This window comes from Diadema setosum, chromosome 20 (assembly GCF_964275005.1).
Source record: "Diadema setosum chromosome 20, eeDiaSeto1, whole genome shotgun sequence".
Classification (NCBI taxonomy): Eukaryota; Metazoa; Echinodermata; class Echinoidea; order Diadematoida; family Diadematidae; genus Diadema; species Diadema setosum.
In genome coordinates, this window is record NC_092704.1 from 29,510,581 (window position 1) to 29,534,821 (window position 24,241).

At 39.4% G+C, this 24,241-nt stretch overlaps 1 protein-coding gene across 1 annotated transcript in view; it reads left to right on the forward strand.

Moving 5' to 3' along the window:
* The first annotated feature begins 881 nt into the window (after positions 1–881).
* Positions 882–24,241, forward strand: part of LOC140243591 (uncharacterized) — a 29,075-nt gene continuing 5,715 nt past the window's right edge. Inside the window, exons 1-4 of the mRNA XM_072323257.1 lie at positions 882–1,298; positions 2,000–2,147; positions 3,379–3,651; positions 23,955–24,050. Coding sequence (XP_072179358.1) covers positions 882–1,298; positions 2,000–2,147; positions 3,379–3,651; positions 23,955–24,050 — 934 coding nt within the window. The remainder of the gene's footprint in view (positions 1,299–1,999; positions 2,148–3,378; positions 3,652–23,954; positions 24,051–24,241) is intronic.

A 24,241-nucleotide genomic window follows, 5' to 3' on the forward strand; every position in this document is an offset into this window, starting at 1 on the left:
TAGTTTATTTATTTCTTCGTTATATATATATATATATATATATATATATATATATATATATATATATAAGGAAACCTAGCTGTTTGTGTGACAAATCGAGATGCTCCATAAGCCATATTATTTAATTATGCATCCGTTATTCTATCTAAAAAGCACCCTAAATTACAGACTTGCACATAATTATATAATGTCAGTACAATAATATTCCTCACTCAATATCAGTTTGAAAGAAGACTGCAATATCATAACATGCGCACTGTGAGGAGACACCACTCTGATATCGAAGAGTGATGAACATAGTGAGGCGCAGCACTTAGTTGATCTTATGAGGATGGTATGAGAACTTGCATTTAACTGCATCCACCTGCCATTTGTATGTAGGTCTACCTATCTCACCGGAACGAAAGTCCCTTCTCATTTACCTAGAACACAAAGGCCTTCTCTACGACAACCCCTTCGCATGAATTGATTCGAGAGAGAGTACAATGGACTCTGTCCTGCCCTTTTCATGAATATTCATTGTATTGCCGAAAAAGAGGCGGTCGAGGATATATCGATCCCCCGGCTATTCTTACAGTCCCTTCTTCCGTTAACCCCAAGGGACAATACTCCATAAAGGAGAGAAGCGGCCACTAACTGTGACGGCATGTAATCTAGGACAGCGCCTTGGATACGCTTTCAGTCCCATGCCTGTACGGTGTAAACAACGTTCTTGAATCTTTGTGCGTTTTCCTTCAAATCATTTCGTCAGACTTGCCTCATGTACACAGATAAGAAGTAACAACTTCTTCTTGCTGACATATAATAAGAGAACGGACAAAATTTTAAGAAGCAGGATGTTTCTCCTTCAGCGGTAGACCAAGGCTAGAAATCACCACGGAATGGGCTCGAAACATTCCAAGGTTGAAAGCACCCCGACCACAGACAGCAAACCTGGCGGGGATCACCGCGAAGTGCCGAAGCAGGGCGCCTCGGCGTCGCGGCCTGGCGCGACCAACAATGACAAGGGGAAGAAGAAGCGAAGGAAGACTCTCGACCCCCAGTTGTACGAGGGCTTCGATTTCACCAACAAGACGAAGATGGAGGAGAAACTAAAAAACAGCTCCCTCGACCTCAGGAACAATCTTTCTCCATCGCTGAAGTCGCTGAGGTCGAATGCGTCCGTCTCCGATGCCAGCTGGTATACTGACAACAGCTCTATCGAGCTCATCCAGTACGAGGATTTCGAATATCCCTTCGAGAACGTCGTGTTCGAAGGAGGAGGTAACAAGGGCCTCGCGTATGCAGGAGCTGTTAGGGTAAGTTTGCAACTTTTCTCCTCATATTTCCCTATTTTCTTCTTCCTCCTCCTTCTCCTCCTCCTCCTCCTCAACCTCTTCCTCCTCCTCCTCCTCCTCCTCCTCCTCCTCCTCCTCGTGGCTTTCTTCTTCTTCTTCTACTCTGTCTTTACCTTCTTGTCCTTCTTCCTAAATGAACACTATTTATCCATTCATAATTTTATTTCAAAGTGGAAACTTATTAGAGATAATTATGAGACAAAATTATGCCCTTGGTGATCGTATCCGAGTAAATTGACGTGCTGCTTGGTTGATGCTTAGATAGAAATAACATAAACTTTTTAGCACTTATTTAGTGAGATGTTTCGCAGATCTCTGCATTGTACTAGTATGGAAACTTAACGAAATAAATAGTCGTCCATTCATGCACCCCCAAATATTCTCTATGATATCTACAATGTTCTATTTTTCTATAAGCTATTGTCGTCGATTGACCAGACAAATGGATTCTAATTTCAGTCGAGCTTCATCCGTCTTTTCTTATAATGAGATTCAAACGGACTAGATAAATATTTTGCAGACGATGTCATGGTATTGAAAACCACAGCAAGTTTAATGGCAAAATAGACAAAAAGATAAACAGCAATTTTCATATTTCTCCGCTGTCTATTGGTCGAATTCAAAGTTTGCAACATGATCAAGTTGTTATTTTCATCTGACAGGAGTTTGAAAGGGTGGGAATTTGGAAGAACATTCGACGGCTGTGCGGAGCCAGTGCGGGTGCCATGTGGGCAACTCTCCTTGCGATTGGCTACGACTCCTACGAGATCGAGGCGTTTCTGGGTCTGAACTTGAGAAAAGTTTTTCTTGGTGAGTAATAACTCAAGTCATTTTCGCAGAGTACAACAATGAGTGGATACTCTTGACGTATGCGTCTCACATATATATTCTCTACCTCTTCATATCCAGCACATGTTAGCTACTTGTACATGTAGGCTTCGAGTTTTGTATACAAAACACTCCCAAATATCTCAAACCCACCGGAAAGGCCGTTCTGTCTTTAGGTAATGCCTAGTTATTCATGTTTGTGTCTCATTTTGTATCCATTATCATTGACGGTGAATTTAAACTGGTAGGGCGGGAAAGATTAAGTCGAAATGACACAGTATGACTACAATGCATATTGCATTTTAATGAAAGCATCCAACTGCGAAGTTACAATGTTCATACTCATGCACACACCACCTGGGGGGGGGGGGGGGGAGGGGGGGGGGGGGCACTGTGACATGGTGGGTAGCACTCATGTGTTTCAATAGAGGCCCCTATTTCGAATCCCGTCAAGTGCCTGTACATCCTTGGGCAAAAATAACGTCCAACAGGTCTCTTTCGACCCAGGTGTATGAATGAGTATCGGACAACGCTAGGGTATAATAATACTGGCAGGGGCTCTGGTAGAGCAGTGCTATAATGGCAACATTGTAAAGGCTACCCCCGATAAAGAAGAGCATTATTATTACTATCATTATAATAATGACGATTATGATGATGATGATGATTATAATAATAATAGTAATAATGATAATAATAATAATGATGATAATAATAATAATAATAATGATAATCATCATCATCATTATAATAATGACGATTATGATGATGATGATGATGATTATAATAATAATAGTAATAATGATAATAATAATAATGATGATAATAACATAATAATAATAATAATAACAATAATAATAACAATAATGGTAATAACAGTAATAATAATAATAATAATAATAATAACAATAACAACAATTTATAATTTATAGTTGTGTGACCAGATATGAGGACATTTATTTTAGGTCGCTCCGCTGGCGGATAAACATAATATTATGACCTGTTGTTTAACTACAATCAGAGTAAAAGCCCCGTTTCTCGAGTATAGGATTCGTTAGATGAGCTGTGCTTTCGGGGTAAAATTTTCATTTGGTATTCGTGTGCCTCAGACTCACTGATATGCCCCTCGCGCTCTCTATAGGGATGTTCTTATACACGACGCAATTATTTTTCTCAAGGCTGACAGTATTGTATTGCTATTCTTGTCTGCCAGATGCGCAGTGTGGTTCCTGTAGTCTTTTGCCGAACCTTCTACGCCACTTCGGCTGGCATCCAGCGAGGGCGCTGTTCGAATGGTTCGGCGACCGACTGGAGGAGATGCTTGGCGATGCGGACGCCACGTTCCGTGATTTGTACAAAGCGAAGAACATAGAGCTGTGTATAGTTGTGACGAACCTCTCTCTGATGAGCGCCGAATACTGCCACGTGAAGACCGTACCCAACATGCCAATAAGGACTGCAGTACGGATGTCACTGGCGATCCCGGGTGAGATCACTGTAATAGTTGAGTGTGTGTGCGTGTGTACGTGTGCGCGCGCGCGCGCGTGTGTGTATGTGTTTTCTAAATGTTTTAATCATTTTGACCGTGCGACTGTCGATCCGACTGACAGCCACTGCTTTTAGACTACTGACTTATACCAATTAATATTGATTACGGGAACCTGGTACCTTCCTTACAATCTATCAGGGATTTAAAGTGAAAACAAAGTTCCCGTATGGCTGCAGAATTTGTCGATTTTTGCTCTAAAATGTACATAAATGCATAAGAAATGTACGATATAACGCTGTAATGTAACACCAGGTGAGTAACGACAAAATACGAAATATCAACCAAAAAGCTTCGCCGGAAGTATTACAATCTCAGAGCTTATCCGATCGTGTTTACTGCGTGTGCGTCATATTTTATATTCGATTACATCGATTACAATACATCGTCCCATAGCAGTATCCACTGCGCGCGAGAGTGAATAATGATTCGATCATCACGTACTTTAGCAGCCTTCTACTTATCCACAACTGAGCGGGGAGGGCGCTTCAGCAATGAAAGTCGGTATACCGACTTTTACTATTATTTCTGAAAATACTACAAAATAACTCATTATCACGGCAAATCGCGTCTGCCAGACAAGTTCCTTGATAGAACTTTTTTTACATTGCAAGTAAATTCCAAATGATGGGAGATGGATTTTGAGTCCTTGCAAGTACTATGTTTTAGCTTTGAAGGCATAATTTACCATAATGCAGATGAAACAAAAACCCACCATTAGTGCTGTAAAATAGTTATAGAATGTGAGTCAGGGATAGAAACAACCAATGTAAAGATTTTAATCCATATAATCGATGTTAAGTGTTGTTACATACACAAAATGTGAACAATAGTTATAATAATAATGTTTCCAGACTAAGCCGTCTACAGTTACGGTTTATTGAGAAAAACACCCTCCTTATATTCTAGGCTTAATTGCGATAATTTTATATGGTAGGATGTTTTGTGACACAACAACCTACACATATGCATCAAATGTGATATCTTGAACATTTTGGAAATCACTACTCCTAAAGGTAAATAGGACCTCTCGACGAACCTTATTAAATTTTGTGCATTGGTGTACATTATGCATTTGTGTATGTGTGCTTTAATGCTTGTCTGTTTCTGTGTACACAAGCCATCGTAATGTCATGACATGTAATGCGTAAATCAAACTGTTCAGTCTACAAACACGATTTTGTGTGTCAACAAAAGCGTGGCATGCGAAGCAAAGATAATGATAACATTAATCATGAACAAGATTACGATAATACAATGATAATGATAGTAGCAAAACAGAGTTAAGTAGCGATGAGTAATTACAGCCGTACAATTCAAACTTGAAAAAAAAGTTCTTTATTGTCATGGATTTTGAGCTACAAAAGTAAATGTTATTGTTGTACATCCAGTTTTCGTTGCACTAAGGCACAAGAGAAAAACTGTGTTAGGGAGATATCTTCGTCGCGACGATATGAGACAAAAGATCGTCGCCAATCGTCCCCGACGATCCAAATTTTGGGCCTCATGTGCTCATTACTGCGCTATTTTTGGCTCATTATAGATATCAACAAAAGATGGTTCCGACGAGTCGGAACGAAGTCGTCTCTTTTCGTCGCGACAAATCAATTAAGGAGGTCTTTTGTCGATCGGCGAAGCGTTTCAGTGATTGTTCAAACGTCGCACATCGTCCCCGGCGACTGCGTATTCAACTTGACTAACCGTTTTGTAAAGGTTTTGGTGATGGTTTCGCGTCGCTCATCGTCCCGACAATTGACCATTGAATTTTAATCACCGTTCCGCGGCGAGTTTGTTAATCCATAATTGTTCAAACGTCGCACTTATCGTCCCGACGATTGTCCATTCAACTTGAATCACTGGTCAGAGACGCGTTTAGTAATTGTTAAAGCGTCGCGCATCGTCCCTAGGCTTGCCCATTGAACTTAAATCACCGTTTGGTATGAGTTTGAAACGTCGCACATCGTCCCGACGATTGCTCATTCAATAATAGAAATTGCTCGATGCTGAGGTGTTTATTTTTTCTAACATCGCGAGTGGTCCCGACGATTGCCCATTGAATTGAAATTGTCGTTCAATGATTGCCACCAGGGTAATTCATCTTCTATGAAGCCTTGTTCTTATGTTTGCCATACTTGTCTGTAGACAATACAAAAACATCGTAACGAGATCCGATGGCTGTCAGACTCCCGAAATTCTTGAATGAATCATGAAAAAAAAAAGTGATGAACGTACATTATTATCTGTTTACAAGTCCAGAGCTTGAAAGAAAACATCCAGCATTTATTTCATCATCGTACGGAGTTGAATATCATTGTTATTCATTTCCGAACGTCAAAGCAAATTTCCGACACTTATATTAACATCTTTCAGAGCTGAATGTTATTGCTATTTACTTTCGAACGCATAAGCAAATATCCGGCATTTAGATCATCGTACGGAGTTGTATATCATTAGTAGTCATTTCCGAACGTCAAAGCAAACATGCGATATTTATTTAATCACCGTACGGAGTCGAATATTACTGTTATTCATTTCCGAACGCAAAATCGAATTTCTGACATTAATTTTAGCACCGTACGGAGCTGAATCTTACCGTTATTCAAATCCAAAAGTATAAGCATCCTTGGTATAAGCAAACATCCGACATTTATTTTAGTACCGTACGGAGTCGAATATTACCGTTATTCATTTCCAAAAATAAAAACAACATCTGACATTTATTTTAGCATCTTATACGGAGTCGACTGTTACCGCTGTCCATTTCCAAAAGTAAAGGCAAACATCCGACTTTTTTTGGTGGCCCGACGTGCGTTTTTGGTGGCCCCGGTCCACCGAGCCACCGTTAGTGTCGAGCCCTGGTGTATACCTCACTAACCTCAGCTTGTTGGGGAAACTTATACTGCCATACGAGGGGAGATGCTTTCATCTCTTCTAGAGAGCTTCCCTATGAGCGAATGAAAATCTTTGTTTGGCATTTTCATTTCTATACTCCACCATCATTCGTTGTTTCCAAACATTTTCATGATGTCGGTATTTCAATATCATAATATTTTTCTTAATGTATTCCATTTTCATTCCTTGACCAAAGTCAGTAAGTCCGCCACAAGTACGGTAATCGCTACGTTTCGCGCAGTGCAATATGTGCCGAAGTGCGAAACACGTGGTTATCAAGTTCAATGAAACGCGCCGTCCATGCGTGCTTCTTGTTTGGTTTCGTAGTAGCTCCATGGTTACGGCAAAGACAATAAACGGAGGAGGCACTCCGTATAGTGTTTTTCGTTTACAGTAAACAGTTTACATTCGATACAAATAAAGTCACGTCTTTTACTGTATGATGATCGCCAAGTCGGGAAGAAGACAGTATCTAGAGGAACTTCTCAGTTGATATGTCCGTTATGTTCATTCTAATTTTCACACGCAGTGGTACGCAGATTTTATGAGTGTGAGATCGAAAGAAGTTTCAATAATGTTGCCATGATATTATGTAAGCCTACTGTTGTGTAATTGGGTAGGTATAGCTCTTACACTATAAACTTCGGCTTGTTGCAGCGGCATCTAGGAAAGCGATATTTTCTTCGGCATTCGGGACCTTTTTTATATTATCATTATTTTTTTGACATGAGAGAGAGAGAGAGAGAGAGAGAGAGAGAGAGGAAAAAACCGCCACCCGTTCAAGGGCGTATACAAAGCAAACGAATCGCAAAGTAGATCAACCGGGGGGGGGGGGGGGGGGTTTCATCAACGAGTTCGTCGGAGGTTTTCACCGACAAATTTGCTATCAGCCAATCAGACGCAAGGATTTCAGTAGCTTTTAACAGTTGTCAGTGTAAATCACTGACATAAAGTTTCATGAAACGGTCCCCAGGAAGGTGGATTCATGGTACAATATTCCGTATGGCATACCAGCAATACAAACAGACACGTTACTGCAAAGTAAATGATAGAACACAGCAAGCGAGCAGGCTAGAATCAAACCTCTTTTTGTAGGAAAGTCCAACAAAAGTCTTACAACATACCTGTAATAGGGGGTTCACACGTACACAAATTAATTACAGAACTCAATTTTTGTTACCCTTTAGCAAACTCCAGTCTTTTGCACATGTGGACACACACACACACACACACACACACACACACACACACACACACACAACAGAAAATTAGTGCGAACCAGTAGCGCGATGCATAACCTCAGAAATCTTGCTGATATTTCTGAACGAGCGCGGTATTTGCCCCGGCAGTACTTGAACGGTCGGGTTTAGAAACTTCATTGAGTTCTTTTATTCCCATCATTAACAACAGCGTGCTCTCCACACCACTGTGAGGCACGGAAACAATAGTTTCAACGATTGGCAATTAGCGGGTTATTTTCTGTACGTGTGAACGGTTGCAAAAAAAAAAAAAAAAAAAAAAAAAAACTCAAGTTTCCGAGGGTGGCTGGAGCGTCTGAACCAAAAAGTGTACAATCCTCGCGTGTACGCTCTTTTGTCTGAGAAGTTGGAAAAAACCTCGAGTATTGGAGCATGTTCAATAACGCGCTATTTTGCACATGTGAAGGTGGGTATTGATATCATAGTCAGCATGGGGGGGGGGGGGGTGGGGCTGATGAAATCTAGCATTAAAAGAATGAACTACACCGACATACTAAAAATGATAACACTGGACATGAAGTTCATGACCTCTATCCGAGTGCCTCGGACACGGGAAGTACTATACATGTATCTACAAGCTACATTAAAGTAAAGCATAATTATATAATAATAAACGCTGCGATTCGAAGTGTTCTTCTGTTTTGCTTTCAGCAATAACCAAAACTGTATTTTACGCTCGATTCACAGTGGAGCACTAAATAAATCGGGCGTATAATATCAATACTAACTCTTTAAGAAGCAGGCCTGTGGTTTCTCTATTTAGTCTGTTGAAGTATCTCATTGATATGATTTTTTTTTTTCAGTCAATTGTGCTCCCCTGACTAAGCTATCAAGAGTATAGCTTTTGTGTTCGGAAACTGGATTCACGCAAAGCATACATTCACCATGCATAGTACAATGCTCCAATATTGATGAAAGCGGTTTCGTGTGTGATACGTATTCCTCTTTCGGGTGAGTGTGCTGTGAAATCCGGTCATTTTGTTTATTTTTCAACTACATCTCCTTATTTTGTAACTGTGGATGAGACTTTATTTCATTTTCTAAATCATGCAGGATGAGCCATACGTTTATTTTTCGGCATAAATAGATAATTCGCCTTTTTGAATGACGAACCTTCGTGTAATTTTTGGATTAACAGATTTGGTACAGATGCACTGGGATGTCTTCTAAATTATATTTTGAGGCCACTGAGATCAAGATGATCATGCGTAGGCATATATAACTCTCTACACTTTAATGTACGTGAAGTCGTTCAATTAAGAAAAATTAACATATTTACTCTTGCTTACAATCCAGCACATTACAACGCATCGCACATAATAGCCTGCCAATGTCCAATAATCTTGGTAACAGCTCGTTATTCCGAAGGTTCGTTATTCACAAGACTCTTTAGTCCGAAGATTCGTTATTCACAAGACTCTTTAGTCCGAAGATTCGTTTTTCCGAAGCTTCGTTATTCCGAATTTCATTTTCGAATTAACGAATCTCCGGAATAACGAACCGTCGGAATAACGCCACAATGTTCGGATTAACGAACCCTTTTTCATTTTCGGATTAACGAACCTCGGTATAGGAAATTTGTGTGTTTCAGATTAATGACCCTTCGGAATAGCGAACCTGGGAATAACGAATAGCACCAATAATCTTATAAACAGAAAGGATGCCCGATATATACATTAAAAATATTGAGGTATAATTAAGATACAGCATTATGTACATAACAGCAACAACAACAACAACAACAAAATTAGGATTGAGTAAGCAGACAAGTTTTCAACAATGATTTGAACATAATTTATCAACACTTTCAGCTATACGAATATAGAGAGGGAGTTTATTCCAAAGGGGTGGGGAAATACAGAAAAGGTCCTATATTACCATAGCGGGTATGTGCGGGACCACGTGATAATTGGAGAGAAGAGAGAGAACAGGCTGAAGTGGAGGAGCGGAAGGGAGGTAGGATTAATCCATAATATTTATATTGTAAACAATAAGGACAATTTTAAAGGTGATAGTTGATGTATGGGGAGCCAGTGGAGGGATTGGATAACTGGAGTAATTTGGACAGATGTTTTTGTCAGGGTTACAAGCCTTGCAGCTGTCTTTTGAATTTTGAATTTGGTGCAATACTCGAAGCAGGGAGACCAACAAGAAGGAAATTGCAGTAGTCAAGATGAGAAGTAACAAATGCGTGAATTAGACGTTCGGTGGAAGACTGCTCCGATAACTTACGGATATTAATAATTTATTTTTTACAAATACCCCTGAAGCAGCAGAACGACATGAGTTCTTGATGTGTGTGTTACTCTATTTGTTCGGTTGTTTTTTTTTTTTTTTTATAGTTCAGATGCTTATCTACCATAACTCCTAGATCTCTGACGGACTGGGAGATAAATTTTTGTGAGAAAACTAGCCCGCCTGACAATTCTGATTTAACAGAATTCAATTTCAATTTCAAATGATTATCGCGAGACCATCGCTTAATATCATCAACACAACTATGAAGTTTGCAGAGCTCTTCGACGTTGGGTATTTGGTAGTATGATTATGTAAATTTGAGTATCGTAAGATATCTTCACGATCTTTCACAAATATTTCTTAAAATAATGATCAATATTGGATGCCCGCGTTCTACAGCTGATCTAAATTACAGCGAATTATATGTCCCACCAATTGGAAACCTTCACAATACCGCAATTTTACCGTCAAACGCAATAGAAATGCCACAACCTAAGGATTTGAATCCTCGTTCATCATTATGGTTTCTATTAATGAAAAAGAAGGGACAGAACGAAATGAGATTAAGACTTTTATGTTAGTGAAATTGATCACTCTCAGCTGCATATATTTTGAAGGAAAATTAATGATTTCGGACATGTGTTAAAAGCATCGTCGACAGCGCGATGCTGCTCCATTTGGCATGTTTGGTAAAGCCTATTATATCCCCTACTCCATTCCCCCTTTCTTTATGAATTTTGGGGATCACATAATAGGGTACGCGCTCTTTTGAAATGAGTCAAGTCTTAGTTAGGCATGTTACCTTTACAGTGATCACACTAAAGAACCCGATTCCACATCATTCTATCTAATAAGAGAATCGAAAAAGATAGCTTTTCTTATTGATGTTTGTTGATAGACCAAATCAGTGTCTCCGTCCCGTGATTACCTATCAGTGACGTAACAGCGCGAATACTATGCCCATACAACTGCTTGTGTTATCATAGGCCTAATCAGTTACACTAAGAAGCTGTCCGTGATGTGTGGTGTTTGCACCAAAATTAGTATGTAAAATTCATACAAATTTTACACTATTAAAATGGCTTACATGATTTCTTAGCTAGTTGGCAAGAGGGATACCCCAACTCACAAGCGAGCGCACCCTCTGCGAGCTGTGTCTAAAACATGTCTCGTTGTGTGTGGTGTTGAATCAGCGTGTCTTATTCGATTCTTCTTGTATTGTTCCGCCAGGATGGTGTCTTTCAAGACAGCTGGTCACTGCTTTCATTGTTCCTGGGAAAGGGTCATCTTTCTTTTGACGGTCAAGCCTTTCATTATTATCGTGGTGAACTTCACTAATCGTCCCCACGCTAACGTACAAAGGAAGGAAATGCTTTTATTATGTATCAATGCACGCGTAACACCATCAGTATAGGCCTATAAAACGAAAGTTTGACTCCAGGTCCCGAACTGTAGGCCCTGTAATAGCCACTATACATGACGACTTTTAATAGTCAAGTATGGAAACGATGGATTTCCACTGCCAATCAAATCTCTCTCGACAAGGACGCGATCGGAATCGATCTGGATGTGATCGATCTCCCTTGATCGACATTGGTTTTGGCTTCCTCCTATACACGATATTTTTTAACACTCTGTCGGACTATAGATCATAACAAGCAGATTTGATCGGCAGTGGAACCCAGCCCTAAGGCGGATTCTTGTTCGAAAAGTAATAGCAGAAAATAATATCCTACACGAAATTCAGCATTGCATACACCGAAAGACAGATAGAGAGGAAAACATCGAGAAAGTAGTTCAAATCTAGGATTGAATGGATGGTTTATATATGTAACTGAATGCCATAAAAAGATAGATAATAAATAAACAAATACAGCTCCAAAGTTATTCGCTTTGCGACGACCGCCACGTACACAATCTGAAAGTGAGGTTGGCTGTATGATTACATATTGCGCATAATGTCCGTTGGTCTGTCGAGGCGGTTGCTCAACCAAAATACGTAGCATTACGCTCTTAAAAAGAAAAGGGTATAAAACAGCGTTTTAAAAGGGGCGAGGAGTGACAGCGTTTTCAAAATGTTGTATTCACCCTTTTTCTAGCTGTATCTAGCACATCTAACGTTGGATTCAGCTGGATTTTTATATAGGGTGAATGCAACATTACCTTAAAAACGCTGTCACTCCTCAGCCCTTTTAAATGTTGATTTACCCTTTTCTTTTTAAGAGTGTAGGAGGCTAATTTCAATTTCAGATCGAACAGCTAGTCACGAGTTGTTTTGATCGATTCCATGCAATTTGCCGTAATTCGCGATAACGGGTTCGGTTCAAATTTACGAAGGTGATCGGAAATTCTATATTTAGCGTTCTTGTTATTTTGGTGCAAGTTGGTACATTGTTTAATTTGATAAGTCCCCATGGGTATGAAAATAGGCCCCACACTAGCGCCTGATTCTCTTTATTCGAGACGGTGTGTATATTGGTATTGTGCCATCATCACACTTGTGCTTGTTTTGTTCAAAACAAACTGTCTTTTTCTCCATCCTTTACAAGTTACTTTCAATACGCAGTAGTTCAAAGGATGTTTTGATATACAGGAAGGTAAACGAGTAATTGCTGTTCGATCACCGCGATCCCTGACTTTCAGCTAGAGCCGCGTTGGCCAGCATGCAATGCTAAATCCCTCTAACCAAAGATTCTACGGAACAGTATTACCCAGTGATGAAAAAAAAATCCAACAAATCTTTATTTCCCGTTTTTTGTGTTGTTTTTTCTGTCTCAAACACTGTCATTTCTCGTTGAAAAGTTATCTTTCGACATTATTGCAATAGTCGGGTAACGGAAAACAAAACGTAAGGATTTTGTGTTTGATTCCGCACATTCTCTGTTATTTTACATATGTAGAGAAAGAACGAAAGAAAGAAAGAAAATGATCCCATACTCGTCTAAAGAAGTTTAAGCTTTTCACGCTGCAACCTAGTAGGTGACGTCTATTCGGTGCACATGGCGCTCTCTCAAAATGAGTACTATGTCGCACGTGGAGTTTTCCTGTAATGAGCCAAATGAAGGGGGGGTCAAAATAATAGGAAGTTATTTTATGACGGATAATGATTCCTTGGTGTTTTATTTATCTGTTCGGAAAATTTCAGTGTGAAAAATTAGCAAAGTGTCCCAAATCACGGTTGCTTTGAGACATTTTTTTTTTCCAACCATCAACTTTACGGTGCGCTTTGCACCTATTGTTCTTGCCCGATCGTAGCCTTTTGTCAAGGCCCTCTCGCTGTAATGGGCAAGCGAAGCGAGCCCAGCCGACCGCGCCAGCGCGCAACCCCACTCAGCTACATTTGGGCTTTCTTCACCATACAGCGAGAGGGCCTTGACAAAAGGTTAGCCCGATCGAGGCTCCGCTTCCGTTGTAGAGCATAAGATGCTAATGAGCATTGCTCTTGACCCCATTGAAGACAAAAGGCATAGAGCGTGCGGCGGCGAGGGCTTTAGAATTGCGCAATACTGATGAGCTGAGCAAGACTCTGATCGGCGATATACACGCGCCACATTTCATGAAGTGGTGATTGGCATGACGCACAATGGCGTTCGAAAAGTGTAGACACAAAGTACGATATGTATATATATATAATTATGGATATACTCAGTATATATATATATATATATATATATATATATATATATATATATATATATATAATGTGAGATATTTTATAACAGCTAAAACACAAAATAGCGAACTTACGACAACTCTCCGCTGATTCGCCAAATAAATATATATGTGTACTTTCCCAGTCCAAAGACTTATTAAATAAATTATTGCCGGCAGGGAGAGAAATCGGAACAATAACTGATGCCCATTTTAACTCGTGTTCTCTTTGTGAAATCTCTTCATCTGAACACTTTTAGAAGTATAGGGCCTATTTGAGAAAATGACAGAAAGCTTTGTCGCTACACAAATGTGTTTGTTCATAAGAATGTTTTTCGTGTAGTATATACGTGTACCTGACAGTTCAGAGATCAAGTGTGCAAAGAATTTGCCTCAACAGCTTTGCGAAACTCGAATCAGTTGCCTGTATTGAAATGTGTGATCAGAATGAAAAGACTCGGACCTTCACGCCTTGTAACTGAGTACCACAGAACCACACACAACGAAACACACACACAAGAAAGGGTGAGCTTCCTGCAATCTCAAGGAATGGATAATCAAGCAGCCATCATCCTTTCTTCGCCATTGATAGCAGGAAGTGACGTAATGGAGCGATGCTGTTGGAGAATCGGCATAAATGTCTGCTACAAGTACTATGTACAAAAAAATTCAGACCCCCTTTGTGTTCATGTTTTGCCAAACAAAAGAACCACAGTCAGTGAGACGCTAACTTACTTTATGTCCTATAAACCAGGGCTCCACACTAACTTTTATTTTTGGTGGCCCAAAGGCAAACATCCGTCCTTTTTGGTGGCCCGATCGGGCCACCAAAGTCTTCCTTTCTGAAATTTTGGTGGCCCGATGCGCGTTTTTGGTGGCCCCGGCCACCGGGCCACCGTTAGTGTCGAGCCCTGGATAAACTATGGTTACTATAAGTTGAACGTTGAAACTGCCTTTTGCCTCCAGGCTTTTATAATAGCATACAAAGCTTTTATTGTTTGCTGTATAAAAAAGGCGGGAATACATGTACACCCTTCTCGCAATCATCCTGATCTGATAACAGAGTGATACGTTTGTTTGTTTTTTTTTTGTTATCTTTCCCCCGACCAAGACCGATGCCATTAAGAAAACAAGATCATTGCCATTAAAATAATGACCAAACAAACAAATAAACAGATCCATGCATATAACGAACAGAATATGCGTGTGTTTCATGTTTGTATAGGTTATCTCTTGATGTATAGTAGACAATTGTTTTTATACCGTTTCCTAATAAGTACCTCTAGCGAAAACCCGACTTTTTTTCTTTTTCTCAAGGTGGGAAGTTAACTTCAACTTAAAGATAGCTTACAGCTACATGCAAATGGGGCAATCATACATTCGCATTGTCAATTGTAAATTTGTCGGATGACGCTTATAAACGTTTGATGATTTTTGTCTCCTAAGGCATTTTGGTTATGATTACAGACGTATCTATTTACAAGACGTAAGTGATGGTTTAAAGAACTGATCTTCAATTTAGCAAGGATTAGTCTTATAAAGTCATGAGTTCCCTTTACCCATCATGGTTAATGGAACTGCGACATCGTTGAGGTAACCACACCTTTCAATTTTCATAGTTCAAACCTAAATCGTAACATAATCAAAACACAAGCAAAATATCTCAAAATGCTCAGAAGATGGCATGAATCAAAACTTTTTACGGAGATTGGATATGGCAATCTTTATTGACCTATATTTAATACAAGTTTTCCACAGCTATAATTTCCGCCTATGATAGCATTCTGATGATTTCGATTGCGTTTTGAACTCGTACCGAGCTATACTATCGAAACAGCTTTGACCTTTATACATGTAGTTCAATATGAACGAGTGTTTCGGACTCATAACCAACGTTCGTAATCGTAACCACACAATAACAAATCAAACGAATATTGAGTAACGACTATCTTTATACATTGGCTGCCTGACTGATCACATGGTTTGACTACTACTTCAAGCAGGCTGAAAATAAAAGAAGAATGAATACACTTTTAATCATGATACGATGCTTTACAGCGTATTCACAGTATAATGTTTGCTTGCGTTTCTGTGTGCAATACGGATGGAAAATAAAATGCAGATGGATGCTATTAAATGCTAACACCCAACGCATCCAAATGTTTTTGAAATACATATTATTGTTTTACTATACTGTTTGAAACGTCGAATTTGCGAGTCCTTTAAAGGGTTACTACTCATATTATCAGGCAAAAATAAAAGTATTAGGATTTTGATTTGCTCGCAAGGCTAACGATGCTGTGGCGATCGTTCGCAGCAGTGACAATCCGCTTCAATAGATCTATTCAATTATTCTGTTTTCATTGAAAGAGGAAGGAGAAGTCAACTTTAAACTTCATTAGTTTTCTTGCCTTTTAAACATGTTTTCATGTATCATGCGTGGTATCGCTATTCCTTCTCATGGTAGTGCGTGAGATGGAGCGTGAACGCCGTCGCTAAGCAGGACTGCTATAGCGTTTCGTCCGAGAAAAGAAACAGGTTGTAGGCTTTTCTGATATACAATTCAATGGTACGCGGTAGTTTCTTTCTGAATGGACTCCTATTATAATACTAGCTACTTTCAGGAGATTAAGATGGCCACGCGCTTAACGTTTCACATAATAAAAGAACCTTCTTCATCCCCATCCCGACAATAGAAAGCGTCGCCTAAGCAACCACATCCTGTGTACCACCGATGCTTTTCGTCCCGTCTCTTTCGCGTATACTACTGGAAATGTCTAGACCATAAAGTCTTTATAGATCCGAGCATGAATCATAAGAGGGCTTGCTCCAGTCGATTTGAGCGACATCATTAGTCGTCTTTAAGATGACAATAGCCTTTCAAACACAAAGTTCAAAATTGATGCGCCCCTCTAGCCTGAAATAACTATCATTCTCATATTCTATATAGACACTGAGGTAGGTGTCCACCGCGTACAAAAAAGAGGGAAATTTGGCTCTTGCATAAAAATGGGCAAATGGTGCAATTCTAAGCATACTAATTCTTAGTTGTAAACTTACTAGACATTTGATAGAATGCATGGTACTGAAAAAAAAAGCACTTTGAATATGTTTAATGTAACAATCCGTTGTCAAGAATAACTCTATTTAATATCTAAAGTCAAGAATAACTCTATTTAACATCTAAAATGGCGCATGTCCATTTTGATACATAATAATTATATATACTGAAAGTTAACGTAAAAGACGAAAATCGCAAAATTATAATTAAAGATTACAGGTAACAGTGTATCGTATAAGACTCGATAACGTATTATGATAACATCCATAAGTCGGCTTTCATCGCACACTATTCCGCTGCTATCAAAAAGAAACTAATCTAAACATGTAAAAAAGTACAGCCTCAGTATTGCAGTTTCATCAAATCAATGTGCTACATGCTGATAAACTGTCCGCATTTTTTTTTTTCGAGGGGCAGAGAAGTATATTCAAGGACTGGTGTTAAGCATGAAATAGTATAATTGGTTGAGATGAGGATTCAGCTATTAGCCTTTTTACAGACACAACGTACTTTGAAAAGAAAGAAATATTAAAGAGCATACAATTCTGACAGGAAATCAAATTTCATTTGGTGAAGATCGGTTCTGAAATGGTAGAGATATCCAGAAACAAAGTGAAACATAGCGATCCTTGTAAAAGGCGGGCACCTATATCTCAGCCATTTCAAATCGCACTTCTCTGTGGGTTTTGGATTCACGATGAGCCCTTCCTGTCATACTAAAAAAAAAAAATCATTGTCTGATTATGTCAATTACTATCGCAGTATTTCAAAGTGAAATGAATATCCCTACTAATTAGTTACTACCTGTAAAAGTGGAAATTTTCGCTGTGTTGAAATTTCCGCGAATTTCGCGCAACCAGAAACTAGCGTGAAAATAAAAGCACGTGAATATTTTTTGCTTGCTGTATGTTCCTGTGCGTGATGTCTTTATTCCGCGGAATTAAAAATACGCGAATCTCTTCTTACCCGGCCAAACGCGAAAGTATTAGTCGCGCGAAAATATCAACTTTTACAGTAGTACATGACAGAAACATAATGATGTCTTGAAATTTGTTGTGAAGATGATAGATGAATGTTACAAAGAGATAGGAGGTAGAACATATCCTAACCGCATTCATGCAAGACTAATGATATTTTAGCAATAGTAGCCCCCCCCCCCCACAAAAAAACAAAAAACACGCAATAATCATAACAATAACAATAACGATATTAATGATGATAATTGCAAAAAAGTATTCTCTATTTAGAGTAGCCTCTTCAATGCTATCAGTGCTCTAGCTATAAGAGGGCCCGCCTGACATTATTGCCCTATATAGAGTACCTATAGGACGGAATAGACGTAATCGCTGCGGGAGGAATTGAACTCGGGTCCTTCGACTGGAGTCGTGAAGCTTAAATATCCACCGTGCCACGGCGCCCTCGCCCCCCCCCCCCCCCCCCAAAAAAAAAAAAACACAAAAAAAAACACAAAAAAACACAACCCCCCCCCAAAAAAAAAAACAACAACAAACAAACAATGGTATTTGGCATAAAACAGTCATGATTATGCTTGATTTTTATGGCTCATCCCTGCAATACTGAAGATTTGCGATTCTTAATATCATTAAAGTATCCGTGGAATAATAAATTATGATTATTGTCGCTGGCATTCAATGCATATAGTGTAGGCAAGAACTTCCACTCGCATGCTAATCTCTTGGTTCTCGGGAAATTTGCAAAATTATCATGCACGCAATTATTACAGTATTATTACAGTAAAACCTTGTGTTCGCATGTTGCAACTTAAGCGGTAAAACAATACAAAACCAAAGGCAAGGGTAAACTTCGTCTTCTTTACACATCATTCTTAGGATGATCACTGACATGAAAATTTTGTACGTCCACCACTTCAGAAAGATTAACTGTCTTATAATTTGATCGACATTGTGTGATTAACATCTGCAGGAAGAGAACCTGAAGCATATTCCAAAATTCGGTTCAAATATATTAGGTGCCAAATCTTCAAATTTCATTCTATGTTGACGAATTCATATACACGGACGAAAGGAGAATGGTTAGCAATGTATACAAATTTCCGTCAAACTTCCAATGGCCCATTTGGAATATTATGCAACATGTAGGTTAATTGTCAGATCATCAAGTGATCAGCAACAGTGTGAATACCGCTGTGCCAGCGTGTAGTCATCACAAAAAGCAAGAATAGCTTTTTCGTATAATGTACAAGCACGTCAACAGTACGCGGCAGTTTCTTTTTGAATGGACTGCCGCTATCTACTTTCAGGAGATTAAGTTTGCTACGCTGAACGTTTCACGTTATAAAAGAACCTTCTTCATCCCCATCCGGACAATAGAAAGCGTCGCCTACATCATCATCCCCATCCCGACAATAGAAAGCGTCGCCTAAGCAACCACATCCTGTGTACCACCCATGTAGTTGTTGTTGTTCTTTTAGTTTTGTGGAGCTCTCTGCCGGGTGTGCCGGGTGGGCAATTTACTCCAAAAAATATATTCAATTTAAATATACACTTAAATTCAATTATAAAAACCTACACTACTTCTAATTATTTACAAAATATAATAATAATAATAATAATAATAATAATAATAATAATAATAATAATAATAATAATAATAATAATAATATGATAATAATAATAATAATTATTATTATTATTATTATTATAATATAATTATATATATATGTATGTATCAATATTTACAAACGAGATATTTACAGAGAAAGAAAAAGATAAAAAAGATATCGCCTGCCTATACTCCTGCACCGACATGCAGGGTTACGCCGTTCCCGTCGGCAAGCAGGTAGAGGACCCGCCCGCCGACGCCGGTGAGGTCTCGGCCTTTCCCGGGGGCAGGCGCCTCTAGTGTTAGCCTATAATATGATAGGCGAGGACATGATGGAAGAGGAGGGATGATAGAAGAATAGAGGAAAGGGTGAGGACAGAACAGAGAAAACAGACACCGATGCTTTTCGTCCCGTCTCTTTGTTGGGTATGTCGGAGCACTAGACCATAAAGTCTTTGTAGATCCGAGCATGCATCGTAAGAGGGCTTGCTCCATTCAGTCGATTTGAGCGACATTATAAGTCGTCTTTAAGATGACAATAGCCTATCAAACACAAAGTTCAAAATTGATGCGCCTCTCTAACCTGAAATAACTATTCTATATAGACACTGAGGTGTCCAACAACTTCAAGAAAAGGAAAATTTGGCTCTTGCATAGAAATGGGCACATGGTGCAATTCAAAGCATAAGATACTCATTCATAATTGTAAACTTACCCCAACATTTGAAAGAATGCATGTAACTGAAAGAAAATATCTTTAATGTGTTAAATGAAACAAACCATTGGAAATCGGAGAAATCTCTCCACCTGAAGCTTAACAATGTATTGTTATATCAATAACAGTCAAGTTTCTTTACAACTCGTCGTAGCTACCATCAACCTTCTTGGCGACCATTTCTTCGCACTCAGCCGGAAAAGGACAGCTGAAACAAGTTCTGCAGTCGAATTCCCGTTTGAAAGCTGGACAGAATCTCTCCTCCAGCTCTTAAGTATTACAGGACGACATAAATTTTAGCAATTATATTACAACCATCACGAAGGCCGACGACCAGTTGAAGTAAATGCCGCAACAGAATAAAAAGGTAAACCCGGTGTTAAAATGCAAAGATTTGATTCAATGGCGTGTCAAAGAACACAAATATCAATGTATTCTACAGCAACAAAAATGACAGAAGTTAACGGAGTTTGACAAAGAACGACGACCAGCTGAAATAAGTATTAGAATGTTAGTCTAGTTCCCGTTTGGAAGTCGGACAAAATCTCACCACCTGATGCCAAACAATATTATATCAATAACAGTCAAGTTTCCTTACAACTCGTAGCTACCATCTTTTAATATCATCACAAGCCCCTTTTTACACTTTCACGGATTGCTTCACGGATGACCACGGATCGTCATCCGTGGTGTTCCGGCATGCAAAATATCAATTTTCCTTTCAATGTCGGTGTGAATGCGGTCCCAACTGGTTGTCTACACGGACAAGTACGGAAGCTACATGGACAAGTACGGTGCCTACACGGACAGACAAGGAATGAACGCGGACCACAGCGGAAACGATACGGAGCTAACACGGATATCAAGGAAGAGCACGGATGCAACTGGGTCCCTTCGCGGTGTTTACGCGGATATCCCCAAAAAGTTGACACATTACATTTACTTTTTCTTTTGATACTTTATCATTCTTGGGCGACATGCTTCCAGAGCTAAGTAATATGTAACAAGCACACCAGAAAATCTACAGCAGATTACATACGCATCTGCTTGTCGACATCATAAAGGCATATCTCTTTGTTGCTAAATCTCATTTTGCGGGAACATAACAACATAAACAAAGCAAAACAAACTAAGACAAATCAACCCCCCCCCCCCCAGAAAAAAAAAACAGCAAGAAGATGTGTGTGGGTCACTGAAGATTCTCATGCGATATAAACCTACTATAGAGGAGTCGATTGGCTGTACTGATGGGTGAAGATGTGAGCAAATTTCATTGACTTTCTGAGCTTGTATTCGCAAAGTATACACGAGTTTCTCATCCCGGATGGAGCCGATGCTAATACGGACTTTCCGATGTCTTCACGGAGGCAACACGGAGTAGCCGGTGCCTACAAGAAAGGAATACGGATGCAACACGGAGTAGATGGTGCCGACAAGGAAGAGTTTGTATTGATTTCCATCCGTGATGTCCGGGATGAAAAATTAAGCAAGCTCATTTTTTTTTTCGGCGGACCGTGATGCAATCCGTGAAAGTGTAAAAGGGGCTTATAGCGACCAATTCTTCGCACTCGGCCGTGAAAAAAAGAGTTCCGTGTGTGTGTGTGTGTGTATGTGTGCGTGTGTGTGTTTGTGTGTGTGTGTGTGTGCGGGGTTTATTTTGTATGTGTGTGTGTGTGTGTTCCCGAAATTACGACATCATCTCCCGAAACATAATGGCAAGTGAAAACATTTGCATAATTTTCCTTTGGTGCTAGTTTCTGGTTGCGGAAAGTGGGCGAAAAAAAAAAATCCGCCTTTACAGTAAAGTTAAAAGGCGAACGCAGATGACATTCTATGGTATGTTGACAACATGAAATCAATTTTTTCTTTGTTTTGTTTCTTTTTCTAAGAATAACAAACAATAAGAACAGTTAACAGGGATCGACAAAAGCGGGATGGACAGCTGAAACAAGTTCTTCAGTCGCATTCCCGTTCGAAAGCTGGACGGAATCTCTCTTCCCGCTCTAAAATTTTACAGGACGACATAAATTTTAACAATTATATTGCAACCATGACGAAGGCTGACGACCAGTTGAAGTAAATGCCGCAACAAAGTAAAAAGGTAAACCTGGTATTAAAATACACAGATTTGATTCAATGATGTGTCAAAGAACACAGAAATCAATGTATGCTATGCAGCTACAAAAATGACAGAAGTTAACGGAGTTTAACAAAGAAAGACAACCAGCTGAAATAAGTATAAGAATGTTAGTCTAGTTCCCGTTTGGAAGTCGGACAAAATCTCTCCACCTGAAGCTTAACAATTAATTCGATAACAGTCAAGTTTCCTTACAAGTCGTCGTAGCTACCATCAACCATCTTAGTGACCAATTCTTCGCACTCGGCCGTGAAAGAGAGTTTCGTATTTTACCGAAATCAAGACATCATCTCCTGAAACATAATGACAAGTGAAAACATTCGCATAATTTTCTTTTTGCGCTAGTTTCTGGTTGCGCAAAGTGGGTGAAAAAAAATCCGCCTTTACAGTAAGGTTAAAAGGCGAATGCAGCTGACATTTTTTGGTATGTTGACAACATGAAATCAATATCCCTTTTTTAGCATAACAAACAATGAGAACAGTCAGCAGGGATTGACAGCTGAAACAAGTTCTGCAGTCGAATTCCCGTTTGAACGCTGGACAGAATCTCTCCGCCCGCTCTAAAATTTTACAAGACGACATAAACGTTAACAATGATTACAACCACGCGAAGGCCAACGACCAGCGGAAGTAAATGCCGCAACAGAATAAATAGGTAAACACGTTGTTAAAATACAAATATTTGATTCAATGTTGTGTCAAATACCAAAAAAAAAAATCAATGTATTCTACAGCAAAAAATACGACAGAAGTTGTCGGAGTTTGACAACGAACGGCGACCATCAAATAAGTTTTGCAACGATGGTCAAGTTTTCGTTTGTAAACCGGACAAAATCTCTCCGCCGTGTTTCCTACGCGTAAAGACAAGATAATACAAATTCAATGTCTATCGACTGCGGTCAAGTCTCCTTTCACATCGCCGTAACTACCATTTGCACAAAAGACGGAATGTCAGCCTGTTATGCCAGTAATGGTAATTCGTCGGGACGATATGCGACGTTTTAGATCACACGGATAACGGGCTTTATGCTGTGACAAGTAAAGCTGAACAAAACATAAACTTGAACACGAACGGCATTGAAATGAAGCCATATAGTCAGGACGTTTCCCGACGGTTGAACAATGATTCGTCGGGAACGATATGCGACGTTTTTAACAAAAAGAAACGCAAGGCACAATAGAAGCCGAACTTTGAAAATAGCTAGTAAGTCGGGACGAAGAGCGACGATTAGTGAAAGGGAATCCTTTCTCTATCGTCGCTTATCGTCGGGACGAATAAACAAAGGTATGAATAGAAAGTACGTGTATTCATATGCACGGTTGCTTATTCATATGCACGTGACGCCTGTTCATATGCAAATCATCAAACATGCACAATGCGACATCGTCGCGACGAAGATATCTCTCTAACAGGTTTTTCTGTGGTGCCTAACGGCACTAACGATCAAGCATTGACTGTTCACCTGCAACACATACAATACTACTTTGTGTCCAGTTTCATGAATGTACAGTTGTAGGCCTACACCCAGTATACTTAATTTTCCTTCTATCATTAGACAAAAATATATCGTGAATCCCTGATTTTTTTTAGAATAGTATGTATGTAAGTGAGTATGTAAGCATGTGTATGTGTGTATGTGTGTCCTATAGTGCTTTGGGATGTCTGAAGGAAAATGTTATTGTTTCTTCCACTCATACTGTGTATAGGTCTGTTCGGTGCTGTTAGAAGCAGGCAGTCCGGCTCATCTGATTATTACGTCGATGGTGGCGTCCTTTGCAATTACCCAATCCATGCTTTTGACGGTAAGTATGATGTATTGTATATAATACGTGTACGGTATGATGCTAAATGGGGCTCCATTGATTTGATAATATAAGGCTAGCAAATAAGAGAAAAATTGCAGTTCAGTCGTAGTGAGCATTGTCTTATTCAGCTGTATTCTGTGAAAAAGAAATGTACTACCGGGACAAAATGATTTAACTCGTTCTGTTTT